Source organism: Harpegnathos saltator, unplaced genomic scaffold, assembly GCF_003227715.2.
Source record: "Harpegnathos saltator strain DR-91 unplaced genomic scaffold, Hsal_v8.6 scaffold772, whole genome shotgun sequence".
Taxonomy (NCBI): Eukaryota; Metazoa; Arthropoda; class Insecta; order Hymenoptera; family Formicidae; genus Harpegnathos; species Harpegnathos saltator.
In genome coordinates, this window is record NW_020230618.1 from 103,194 (window position 1) to 116,960 (window position 13,767).

Here is a 13,767-nt window from a genome sequence, read left to right on the forward strand (position 1 = left end):
CTGAACGCCCGACGCGGCGCGAGCGTGGCGCTTTTTTCTTCTTCGATTCGGCGCAATTTTCTCGCGCTCGGTTGCCTCGAGCACCCGCTTCGTGATTCGGACGCGTCCGTAATATCGGAAAAACCGCAGTAGTGCTCGAAATCCGACGTTAGTATCCTCGTGGAAAGTAAAGAAAAGGTGAGTCGATCCCCGGAGGGTGCGGTTTTCCACCTCATTTCCGCGCGAAGTGAGGGAACAACGATTGCGGATAAGAATACGGAGGCCTCTTTCCTTTTTCTCTCCTCTCCTCTCTCCGCCACTCCCTTCCCGCCCCTTCACCCCGCCCTCCCAACTTCACCACTCTCTCAACTCCTCTATTGTGCCTTCCCATAGTGAACGGTGAAGATCATCCGGAGAATCGGATTTTTGTGTAAGCTCCGTCGCCACCGTGGTAGGCGTAATTTTTTCCCGCCGCGCGATATCGATTTTCTGTTTCTAACAGGTTTCCTCGATCGCTTCGAGATCTACTCGTACGCGATGGAGATCTGCAGAATGCGTAGACGGTCGAAGATTGATATCGACGGTATTGTTCACCCGCTCGAGATTGTCGACGAATGCTACTCCTGAAGAACCTGAAGATCTTCTGCGTCATCGGAAGCGCAAAGTGCCAAAGGCACATACTTAAAAGCCGGTGGTGTCCGTGACACGTTTGGAATCTCGCGGAATCGTATCGAGTTTCGTTCTTTCGTTAAGTCCATAGCTAAAGTGGGGAGATCTCTTTAGCCGGATCTGCCGCACTTCCGACGATCTCGCTTTGGTCGGCTACGACTTGTTGACCTACCGTCCCATTCCTGAAGGATCCAATTTCGTATTTTCGAGAACTCGACTAACGATCGTATGCGATCTCGGCCACGTTCCACCGACCCAAACGCGAAACCTTCGGTTGCGGATTTCCCTCTCTCCCACTTTCCTGGCATTTTTGCGGTTTGATCGGATCACGCCTCGATCTCACAATTGTACCGAGTATCGGTGAGTCGTGCAAATACATTTCGTTGTGATCCATCGAATTCTCAATGAAGAAATATTTAAAGAAAGGAACAAAATGTATTATATCGAATTTATTGATATGTCAAATTATTTTTTTATGTTTGTGCAAACGAAGTACGCATAAATTGCACATGACAAATATATATAAACGTCCGTGCGGCTGTATTATTGACGTCCGCTGCGGTAGGATTAACATCCGCGCGAGCTTCAATCACGGAAATTGTTAAAAAGCGGGAACGGGCGATTATTCGACAAAGGACTCATGAAAGAAGCGCTCGGGGCTCCTGTCGCTAGTGCCGCCTTTGGCGGGAAATCTACACGCATCTACACGTCAAAACTACTTCAGGCTTCTCGAAGAACCCTTGATTTCGCAATCCGTACGAAAGTCTCGTGGCGCATAGAGCGGAGGGGAAGAGGAAGGAAGAGAAAACCGAGACGCACGCCGAAATCCATCGGAGGAAGAGAGAAGCGACATCCCTCCTGTCGGTGTAGCGTTTGAAGGAGACGACGATTCCTTTTGCGAGAAGCAAATCCTGACGGGGGTCGCGTGGGTGGGGCATATTTACAACCTGGAAAGAGAGGCGCAGAGAAAGAGGAAGGAAGGACGGAATGGAGGAGGCCCTGGAAGGGGTACGAAAAAGAGGGCGATGGGATTGAAGCATCCTCGACAGTTCTAGGATACTCCTTGCCGGTATCCTGGGGTCCTTGCTGCACAAGGACCATTCTCTTCTTCTTCTTCCTCTTCTTCAACGCACTACTCGCTCCTGCAGGAACGTTTCGTCTTCCTCTTTCTGTCTCCCTCCTATCTTTGTCTCTCTTTCTCTTTTTTTCGCTGATTTCCTCTCTTCTCGCAATATACCGATCAGTCTCCTCTTCTCTGTTACGTCCTGTCGTGTATCATTTCTTCTTTTTTTCTCCCCCCCCCCCCCAGTGTCTTCTCTATTTCCTCCATCGGACAGTCACTTCTGCAACGCTCTTGTTCTTCCTGCGGATTCTTCAGCTTCATTTTCTCCGCATGCCTAGTTCTAGTTTACTTCTCCCCGTATCACCTAATCGCGATTCTCCAGATAGAGACGTCTCTTGTAATAGCACTTTCTCAGAGCTCAATCGAGAGATCGACCGTCGGGCTCAAATGTTTGTTTAACCTTGGAATAGGTAAGAGTATTTCTTTTTTTTTTCGAGGTTTCTTCCTAGGTATTTATTTACTCGTATAATTTTGTTATGATTCTTATATAACTTCTATAAAGTCATGTGCGTTTTTTTTTTTTTTTTACCTTTACAATTATATTTTCTCTCCGTCTCTCTCTACGGACGGTCCTCGACAATAATATAAAGAAATTGGTAACGAAGTGCCGCGTGGAACAGACTAGCGCGATGGAGAATGATCTGATCCATTACCGGGACGAACACCGCGGGCAAATATTGGGTGACTCCGCGAATGTAAAAGAAATAAAAACATGGACTCGAGCACAGTCATCCCGTGGATTTAGGAGAATGGAAAAATAAGAATAGGGGCGAGCATGGTGGGCATGTGTAGGCATGCATCCGAGATAATACGAGAGAAGCCGAGGACCCTCGCTTTGATTCCAAACTCACAGTAGTATATCCGAATGGCTCCCTATAACTCGAGTACGTGCTCCAGAGTGCATTCGGATTCCTCCGAAACCTCCCGATCGCGCTCCTTCGTTTTTGCACTCTCTAGCGCACCGGTCAATCTGCATGTGCGAGTCTTGGCTTGAATTGTCGGGCACGAAACGACGAACGTCGCGAGAATGCGCCGCATTCGAAATAATTCCCGGAAGAAGTCACAGACAAATATCCGTCGGATCTCTGGATAGGAACGAAAGAATATAAGATACGAGAGCCGTTCGTCAAGAGGCGATCGCTCAAGGTATTAGGCGTGACTCGCTATCGAGTTTAAATTATCGCGTCTAATACCGTGCGTGATCGGCTCTTCCAAGAGAAAATCGTGGAAAACACGACGCGCTGTGTGTATCTTCGTAGAAACGCGCGCGCAAAATTGACGCGAGGTAGCTGTGTACCCTCGACGAGTACCGTCTCGCGTGTTCTCCGTTCGGGCATTCGTCGTAATGAGTTTCAGTTTTTCACGAGATATCCGCTTACGGATACGTACGCGCATCGCGATTCTACCGAAGCGTCGTTACATCGAAAGCCGATGCAACGGTAGCAAGATTTCGCGAACAGCGCAATCGGCCAGGCTTGATTTAATCTGAAGGACCGGCGAGAGCGGATTCATCGCTAACTATGGGAAATATATATCTTTTTTCTCTCTTCTCTTTGTTGCTTCTTCCTCGCTTCCTTCCCTCGCACGACTCCTGAATTTTCCTGATATTCGTCGCCCGTCGTAAACAATAGGAGGGCGCAGGGTGAGGGGAGAATACTGGCTCCGGGGCAGGAACGGAAACATCGGTAGGATTTTCGAGCACAAATTGTGGCGCGGTCGTTGTGTCGTCTCGAAGCGATATCAGAACATGATAATTGTGATCATATTTATACGGTAATAATAACAATATCCCGTTTAATCGGACGAGATATTCCATGTGACATCGCGCGCGAAAATCGACAGTCGCGGTTATAATTTATGGTTAACAAGCTGACCGCCGACGGCGGGTGGCCGTCGCTATGATTTCGCCGTGTCTCATTAATTGACGCGTATAACGCGACTAATGGCACCTAACGAATTAAACATCGCAGTCGAGCGCGAGGGAGGGAGCGAGCTAAACTAAAAAAATCCCCTGACGAATATATACGTCGACAGATTTATGTTACCACAACTTCGAATTTTGATGAAGCTCCGTGAGACAATCGGAAATCACCGGCGCGGCAACGAGTTATCGCGAAGATCATTCGCGCGAGACCGAAGCCGAACGTATCATCTCTAATGGACGTCGGATTAAAGCGCTGGCAAAGGCGTCAGATAAGGCGCCATCGTTGATTGGATCACCGCGAGGAATCGATATCCCCCCTTTTTCCTCCTCCTCCCACTTCCGTTTCCCTTCCTTTCTCCTTCTCTCTTGCCGTTCCTCTCTTACTTCCGCGCGCACCCACCTACATACAGTCTACCTTCGAACACGCTCTTGCCTTCCCTCCTTCCACCCCCTGCCGCCCTTCTTCTGCCGTTCCTTCTCCTGGGTCGTGGGTGCCGCGGCTGCCTCCAATTTCTCCGTGACGGTCTCATGGAGGATTCTCGAGAGCCCTCTCATCGCCCTCCGGGTCATCCAACCGAGTTCTGTCCGGCAGTCTCCATGCCAACACCCGCTCGATAAATTTATTGGTCGCCTCTGACACGACTGCCACCGAGTTGCGTCTCTTTTGTGCTTGTCGCCGACAACGCACCCGCGATTCGCGTATTCGCGGTGTTAGACACGCGAACACGAAGACAAAAGGATAAGCAACGAAGCGTCGAGTCGCGACTCTACGCTTCGTCGTCGCGCTTTAAGATTTTTTCCCCCCCTCTCTCTCTCTCTCTCTCTCTCTCTCTCTCTCTCTCTCTCTCTCTCTCTCTCTCTCTCTCTCTCTCTCTCTCTCTCTCTCTCTCGCGAATAAAAAGCCAGAGTGATGATTCGCAAGAGTTGCACTCCGCGCTAGGATTGCTCAGATTCTCCTCTAAAGGTACCTCCCTCTCCTCCCTGCTATCGCATTTTCGTCAAGAAGAAGATGGCTCTGGATAATCAGTTGTTGAGAGATAACATGGTAAAAGCGGGACACTCCGTGTGTCGTTAGCCGTGATACTCGACGCGGAATCGGTGCTCGCTGCCGATCAAATTCGAGCGTCTCGAGTGCCGAGGAGGATCGCCGATCGCGACAACAGTGCCTCGAAATCCGGTTCCCCCTGTAAAATTGCAAATAAATTAGGAGCGGCAGGATCGCGAGAGTCAACACGTTACTCCCGTATCTCCGCCACCCACCCTTCCCACCGACACTCCCCCATGGATGTGCGCGTCTGTGTGTGCGTGTGTGCGTGTGCGTGCGTGCGTGCGTGCGTGCGTGTGTGTGTGTGTATGGGTGGGTGCGCGTTTCATCCGGCTCGCGCGAGTGCATCTGTGTTTCACGCACAGGTCCGCTGTGCGTGCACGCTTTACGTCCATCTACGCGAAAACACTGCGCAACGAATTGCAAAGCGAACTCTGATTATTCGGATAACGGTAACGGGAAGAGAGGAGAGAACGGAGCTTGCGGAAAGCATAGTCACGCATTGAAGCAGCGAACGTCGAGTAGGCCTAAGAAATCTCGAAGAGAAGAGACTGGAAACGTCGAAGACGACAGGCAGAGAAAGATAAAGGGAAAACAATAGTGAGAGAAACGTCGAGCGGAGAAAAGTAGAAAAGTAGAAAGGAATAGTAATGGAAAGCACGGGAAATGGGAGACGAGAGAAAAAGAGAGAGGGAGAGAGAGAGAGAGAGAGAGAGAGAGAGAGAGAGGGAGAGAGAGAGAGAGAGAGAGGGAGGGGGAGGGAGGAAAAGGGAAAGAGTGCATAGACGAGTTACCAACACAATCCCGGTTCGTTTATTAACGCACATCGCACAGCAGGGATTTGCTGGCACAGCATCGGCATCGGCTGTGCACGGCAAACACCCACCAGCCAGCCAGCCAGCCAGAGAGGGTCAAGTGTCCCTCGTCCTCCTCTGATCTTCCCTTTTCAGTTTCGCTCCTCCGAGCGCCCTATCCTGCCCTTCTCCTCTGCGTACCTTGCTTACCGCTCCCGAATGCTTCGCATTGCGAGGCAAAGATGAAACATTCGCGATAGAAACGTCCACATTGTTGCAGGACGCAGGAAATGGTTCTTTCTTTAGTTATTGGCAGATGAAATCGTTGGTACCTTCTTCGTTTCTTCGTTTGAAGGGTGACATTCGATTATCACAGAATATTGTATTTATCGGCGTCATTCGACAGTATGTGTTCTCTCTTGTCGATGTGGATGGATCAAATTACTCGATCAGCTCTGGGTGTACGCGATAAATAGACGTGCAATTAAAAGCATAAGTCCATTTCTTGATGGAGAAGGAGAGAGATTGAAACGATGCATCAGCGTCCTGATGCAAAGACCGTGCCGCAATTACGCGCGTTTTCGCTTTGATGGTCGCCTGCAGCAAAGCGGTCGTTATATGTAGACAGAATCGGTTGCATAGAAACGAGGGAGAAAACGAGTGGCTTTTTTGTCCGTCTCTTTCGTTCTTTCGCGCGCCGTGGGACTGGTCTGGTCATCGATATCGAAACGCAATTAGAAAGCTCTGCTGGATATGATACGAGCCGGCTGGAAATCGGAGCTTTTCCGCACTCGAGCTTGATTCCCAAAGCTCGTTGAAGCGTAGATTAAATTGTTTCGACAAACGGCTGAACATTTATAGCACCTATGGTTTTGGAATGGTTGCTGTCGGGACGTCATTCGCGGAATTAAATGTGCGCCGCGTCTATGAGAGGACATTTCAGCTAACATAGTTCCAGTGTCATCGATTGTGCTCTCGCTTTAGAAATCACACGTGACTTTTGCAACGAGAGAGAGAAAGAGAAAGAGAGAGAGAGAGAGAGAGAGAGAGAGAGAGAGAGAAGAGGAGAGACTAAAGAGAAATGTCCGTTATGTTCATGAATTTGCGCGACTTTCACAAAGCGTGATCACTCATTGTGCAAAAGTTACATTCCCTCGAACTGATCGCAGACGCGGAAAACTTGGCTGGAAAACGTGGCTTGAGAAGATGAAGGTAGGGAAGAGAAGAGATAAAGAGGAAACGAAGAAGAAACCGCGAATTGTCGGCGATAAACACTGCCTCGGCTCTCGCCTTCGTCTCTTTTACTTTGGTTTCGTTTCGTTTCGCCGACTGGCTCGTCCAGGCGCTAGGAGAGCTGCCTTCGAGGGCCTCCATTATCGCTGACTAAAAGGTGGGGACGCAAGAAGTAAGAAAGAAGAGTCTTGAGTCGCAGCCGGTTCGTTTCTTCATAGTGGCGCAAAGGTTAGCGCGAATACTCGCGTATACGAAAGGCGCAAGGCCAACGAGCGAGCAAAAGAGCGGAAAAAGAATGCGGAAGAGGAAGAAGAGTATGAGGAGGAGAAGGAGGAGGAGCAAGATGAGAAGGATGAGGAAGAAGTAGCGGAAAAAGAAGAAGAAGGAACTGAAATGCGGCGCGGTGACGGTGATGCCGGGTGGACCGACTAACATGTAAAAGATGGTTATGGGAAGGGGGAGGAAATGTGGAGGGCTGCAGTGAGGAGCGTGAAATGAGCGTGAGAAATTACTGCCTGCCTGACTAACTGGCTTCATAGAGGAAAAGCCTTTTTATATTTTATGCACGCACCGCGAGCACGCGACAGCCTCAAAGTTCCATCGATTTCAGCTTCCTCTCCTCCTCTCTTTCCCCTTTCCCCTTACTCTCTCCCTCTTCCTTTTCTTCTCCCTCTCTCCCCCTCCCCCTCTCTCTCACACACATTCTCTCTACCTCTCCCTCCCTCTCTCTCTCTCTCCTTCTCTACCTCTCCCTCCCTCCCTCTCTCTCTCTCTCTCTCTCTCTCTCTCTCTCTCTCTCCCTCTCTCCCTCCCTCTCCCTCTCCCTCTCCCCCCCCTCTCTCTCTCTCTCCTGCGGTCCCCTCCACCTTCTGCCGCCCCCCTACCAACGAGTGGTGGGCGGAACAAAGCCGCCAGAAATCGCCCGAGTGGTACTTTGACCCGGTGGCGCCATCTTGTACCGGTCGGCGGGTTTTACGGGGGTGAACGCATCGGGGTGTACGCATTGTTCTCGCAGCCAGGTAGTTTACGAGGGCGCGTTTTTCCCAGCGCTCCCAGCCTCCCCTGCGCCTCTCCGCTCTCGCTATCCTTCCTATTTCCAGAGCTTCATCTCCTCACAACCCTTTTACTTTCTTTCGACGTAACGCGCACGCTTCATCGCGCTCGATCGTCGAGCGCCGAGCAAGAAGGCCCGAAATCGGCGGCGGGATAATTAGCGCGTTCGCGTATCTTGAGTGCTCGCGGGCGTTGCGCGATAACAGCGAGGTAGAACGCTATTGAAATTCACTGTCGGTTTTCCCGTCGTACCTTCGTCGCGCATTTTCCGCGAGCGGAAAATCTCACCGAGGGAGACGGTATTCGAAGGATTTCTTTTCTTTTTTCTCCGCGCGACAATCGGCATTCGGACTTTTGACTAATTTGCTCGCGTCGCGTGCGTATGCAGAGGATGCTGCACACGCACGCTCCTACGGCCGCGTAACTCGTCATGAAAGGAGGACAAGGCGGGGAGAAAGGGGGAAGACGCTTATTTAGCTTACCTTTTACTTACACGTGCTGTACAATGTTTACCTACACCCACCTAAGCATATAAAGACTGCGGAGGAACTGCTTGACAGGAATAACGTTTACATAAGATAAAAGGATAGCGATTTCTTAAGAAAAAAAGAGTGGGAGGAAGAGAAAAAAATGGAGGTCAAAGTTGACCACGCGAACGTGGAAAATCGATATCTCCGGGTTATATCATGGAAGAGAGATAGAGAGGGAGGGGGGTCGTTTTTTTATTTCAAATATCGTCACCCACTCGACCGTATAGTCGAATTATTTCTTTGCCCCCTTTTTTTTTTGTTAGTGACGTTTCGGGAAACGAAGCAACCAATCCAACTTGACTAGCTCAACAAAACAAAAAAAAATAAAAAATCTGAAGCATTCTCTGGATGGACGATAGTTGAGCCATTTTACATTAGCGTGCTGATTGCTACGTCAATTTCCATTCGTTATTTTCATGCTCAATTAAAGTCTGAATCACCTAGAATACGGTAAATAAATTGAGATGCGCAACATTACAGAGCCGTCGATGGCCTCCCCGTAGTAGTCAACGTGTTAATTTATCCGGACACGATAAATTCGCGCAAATAACAACGATGGCGGATTGCATCGAAACACGCGATCGATGAGCACGTGCGAAAGTGCGTGTAAAGAGAGGAACCGTCGTTCAAAGTGGCGAGAGATAAGGGACACGTCGCGACTGGCCCCGTCATTTATAAGCTCGATAAGGACGATAGGTGCGCAGAGAGAGGAGGGGAGACTGGGTGCTACATCTTCGGATACGGTGCGGGCGGCGCGGATCGAACGCGCGGACGGGAAATTTCAGTTTGAAACAGGAACGGGAGAAGCCGACCCACATCGAGGTTTCGAGTGTTTGTACTGCTGACGCGGCAATCCAATCCAATCCAATACCCATGGCGAGTGGAGGTGCCTCTACGTAGCGTACGCGCGCGTGTGCACACATACCGCACACACACACACGAGTGGGAATCGCTCTCCTCGTCCTTCTTTCAGCGACCCTGCCCGCTTTTCTGTCCGCTTTCCGATACAATTTCGCTTCTCGCTCGTATTGCCGGAAGTTCCATCTCGTAATCGGACGCGCGCTCCTTTTTCACGATCGCTAATTATTCGCCCGCCACTCGGACTGTACGCGCGCATGCATGTACCGATGATTTCTTTCGGAAGCGCCCGTCGACGTAAGACTTCGTGCTCTCGGCGCTTCGACCCTCGCATCGTGACACTCAACGGCGCGCGCGGCGGGTTCTGTATTCACCTGCATTTCTCTCGAAACTCGATCCTGGACAATACGGGGAGAATCTCGAGACGTATATACGGGAACAACGAGATGCTAATTTCGCTACGAATTACACGGAGATCAAAGTTTGGTATTTGTGACTATAATCGCCTAGTGAAATAATCATAGCCAGGAAAGCCATTTACATACATATTAACAAGAAACATCCGCGAAGTGTGTGCGTGTGTGTGTGTGTGTGTGTCTCCGATTTCGACGAAACTTGGTATATTTGTAGAGTAGTCAAAGATAAAAGACCCATATTTTTTTATCGGCATAAATTGTACGGCAAAAAACCGTATATTTTTTATTTAAAAAGTTCTTTCCTATCTGCAATAATTATCAAGATAGGATAAAGAGGAGATGAAACTTTGAGAGGAATTTCATCCCTTAAACCTGAGCCATTGTCGATAAAAAAAAAGTGTGAGTCTCTTATTTTTGATTACTCTACAAATATACCAAGTTTCGTCAAAATCGGAGACACCATTTCGCGGATGTTCCTTGTAAAGGTTATTGTTAATGGTGCGATGTTAATGACAATAAAATTGTGACATGTACAATATACGTGTGAAATTATCGTCAGCAACTCCGTGTAGTAGCACTTTCTGCAGAAATAATTTTCCCATTTATGTATAATTGCTTCATTGTACAATTAGAGTCAAAAATTGTGAAACACTTTTTATTGATAAGTTCTAATGTGTACAAGAGGCAAGCACCGCGCGTGCGCGCGCGCTAGCGCGGCGCGTTATTATCATAAACGCAACAATAACGAGGGATGATCCGACGTGTAAACTGTTAAACCCTCTTTCTTTTCCTCTATCCGAGGGTGAGGTGAGGATTACCATGGGGGTTGGACAACGCGGGCCGCCGCCTGGAGTCTACAGGGGATGTTATTGTTGCCGCGAAAGAATTCCGGGGGAGGAAAGACTCCGGGGTTTAGGCAGAAGGGAAAGGGGATACGCATAGACACGATGGGAGTCTATAACTGGTATCCGGACGTGCGCGCGCGCGCACCATCAACCCTTCGACCCTCGATGATATCGACGTAGTGTTTGCCGCCTCCCATTACGAGCTCGATTGAACCAAACTATACGATTATCGTGCGTCAGTGATAGCCTTTGTACGTACGGCCGGCGAATCCCGAAGGGTTAAGGAGTTACGCCACTTTGCGAATTGCGGCCGGCGTCGTCATCGTCGTTGTCCTCGTCACCGTCACATACTGAACACGTAAAGAAACCCTCGATTCTCTTCAGCTCTCTTTTGCCGCTCTTCACGGCCAACGATTGTTAATTTGCTGCCGTCGAATCATCTCGTAATCAGCGTATCTTTCGCACATTTGAATTTCCGTTTTTCGTCCATTTCATGTCCTTCCGACCTCCGCGCATTGCAGGGAATGATAAAAAGAGTACTGATCGATTTAAAAATCATCATCGCGACTGGCATAAGCACGTGTATATTCGCGCACCTTCACCCCGCAAAGATCTCGGCGGAGCGGTGATCGACAACTGAAACATGCGCGATAACATCGAGTATCGTCAGGCCCGGGCCGCGATGTTGTCCCGTGATAGTTTATGCGAATTCGCTCGACGAGATAGACGAGTGTACGCGCCCCCTCCCCCTCCCCCCCCACGTGCGCAATCAATTCAATTAAAATTGATTTCCACCCGCAGCGCGCGCGACACATCAAACAAACCACCGTCCCCGTGCGTTCGTCTGCGCCTTCTCTTATACCGGATTCCCCCTTGGCTCCCATAAAGCATCAACCATTTCGCAATTCGAAAGCCAGGCTATAAATATTCAAACGGGGAGTCACGAGCCGCGCGACGCGACGTGGCGGGGGTGCGCCCGCGCGCGTCCGTTTTGTCCTTTTGTCAGCGTGATCATTATATCTCGCTTCCAATTTTTTCGACGACGGCGACCAACGAGAGGAACGCGCGTAGGAGAGAGAAAGGGAGAGAATTCGACGGTTCGAGAACGCTACGTTCGCGAGCTATGGCAGGGAACGGAAGAGGGTTGTGCGCAACGTCGAGCGCAAAATAACGCGAACCGTACTCCGTCGTGCGTTTCCTCTTTCACTCGTAACGCGGGAAATTCTCACCCTTCTCTCTCCACCCCTCTGCGGTTGCACCACGCATATTCCGTTGCGCGTCGCACATTTATTTTCCCTCGAGTCTCCTCGCGGGCTGAAATTTCCAAATCAACCCGGACGAATTTTGCGTTACGCTCTTCCACGAGGTGTAGGCTCGCACCCCCGCTGACGAAGCGCGCTTTCGAAAATCCGTTATTAACGACAGGCTCAGTAGCGCTATTATGACGTTTCACGATGCAGGCAAACACGCGGCGCCTGCTTATCCCAGTGACGTTGCCAAGTCCTACGCACGCTGCATATTATTTGAGAACACGGGACACGCGCCGGCACGCTCCCATTCATCTAGGCGGCTATATTGCTCCTGTCCGTCTCCTTTTGCCCCTCCCTCGCCCCCGACCTCGCGTGTGTTAATTATCGAGAATAACTACGCATTCAACGCGACTGAACTCGTGGCGATATTTATTAAAGGGTTAAGCCAGAGTCCGAGCAGCCGATGATATATATGCTATACATGTTCTTTGTTGTGTATTCTGAGAAGCAGCGCGAACCTGAGAAACATCGTTTATACGCGACCGAACGACGATCTTCGCGGACGTTCGATCGTCGTCATTCGAGGAATAGATACTGCGTGTAAAAGACGGCGGGAGATATTATACTTTGCTCTTATCTCGTGACTTTCTAGTGACTTCTCTTGCGAGGTACGCGCGAGGTGTTCGCGTCCTATGCTTAACGCACCGCATATTTTTCTGTTTTCCAGGTTATCAGAGCGGTTACCAGTCGGGCTATAATTACGATAATAATGCCGGTTCGAGTCAAATGCGTGGACCATTCGTCGGGGCGTCCGGATTCGCCCCGAGGAATCTGCCCTACGATTATTCGCACTCCCGTAATCATTACAGTAATCATCAGCCGCAATCCGCACGGAACGCCTCGAGTTATCAGAACGCGCAGCAAAGCTACAATATTCAGCACGGAATGGTACGTAATTATATTCTAATGTTGGTAAGTAAAGACCAACAATCTAACGTCTGTTTCTCATTTGTTTTTCTCACAATAAATGAATAATGTTTGTATCGAGTTGACTTGAACTGCTCCTGTTATTATTGTTGTTTTCCATATTGGTCTCTTGGTTATTATATAAACATTTTCGTATATAAAGCGAGTTTGGTCAAGACAGTTCAATTTATGTTAAAGAATTATTCCTCTACACGAGGGACAGGCAGAGGAAACTATCGAGGAGGATGGCGATGAACATCGTGAATGTTCGATTTTGGATTGCAAACCTTGATGTGTACCTATATAGCGTAATATTAGATGCTCTCGTAATAAGTTCTGTTATTTCCTTTAAGTCTATTTTGATAGAATTTACTTTACAATTGTATTTGATTTTATATATTATCATCACTATATATCTTATTATACATTAATAACGACTTGTACGTGTGCGTCTTTACTATCCGGTGATTGATTCTTTCTCTTAGACATTTGAAGAAAATAGATAAACGTGCAAAACGAATGCAAAACACGGAATACACGGAATTAAAAAATCGAGTCTGCAATGAATCACCACGCACAATGATTACTTAATTAAAGTTTAGAGATAATGACTCGCGAAGAATTCGAGCCGACATCAGTACGAATATTGAGAAATTGCACAGTCCTCTTCTTGATCGAGATATGAGTGCGTTATAAATAACAATTGGCACAAAGCATCACAGTGAAATATCGTAGTGCAGCCAATGCAGTGGAAGTTTCTCGTAAAAGTTAACAATTATGTCGTAACTCGAATAAAAATTTGGATGATTCTACATTGATTGACCTTGTAAATTCCGTCGAACTTGATAGATCAACAGAACATCTCGAAATTTACAGTTACAGGCTATTACTCCATCTTGATGCTATATAAATGCTATATAAATTATTTACCGCCGCTTTCTCCATGCTGAGAAGGAGGATTTATACAAAAATAATTTAATATTTGGTCATCAATGTATATTTTTAATCGTTATCTTTAAGCCGAATGAGCAATATATGAATTATGTAAGTTCTTCAATTGAATATAGAATATGTGGAACACA

General features: G+C 48.5%; 1 protein-coding gene across 1 annotated transcript in view; it reads left to right on the plus strand.

Moving 5' to 3' along the window:
• The window catches only part of Rat1 (5'-3' exoribonuclease 2 Rat1), a 28,214-nt gene extending 14,447 nt beyond the window's left edge, over positions 1 to 13,767 (plus strand). The window contains exons 16-17 of the mRNA XM_011142853.3: positions 12,447 to 12,667; positions 12,884 to 13,767. Coding sequence (XP_011141155.1) covers positions 12,447 to 12,667; positions 12,884 to 12,940 — 278 coding nt within the window. The 3' untranslated portion in view covers positions 12,941 to 13,767. The remainder of the gene's footprint in view (positions 1 to 12,446; positions 12,668 to 12,883) is intronic.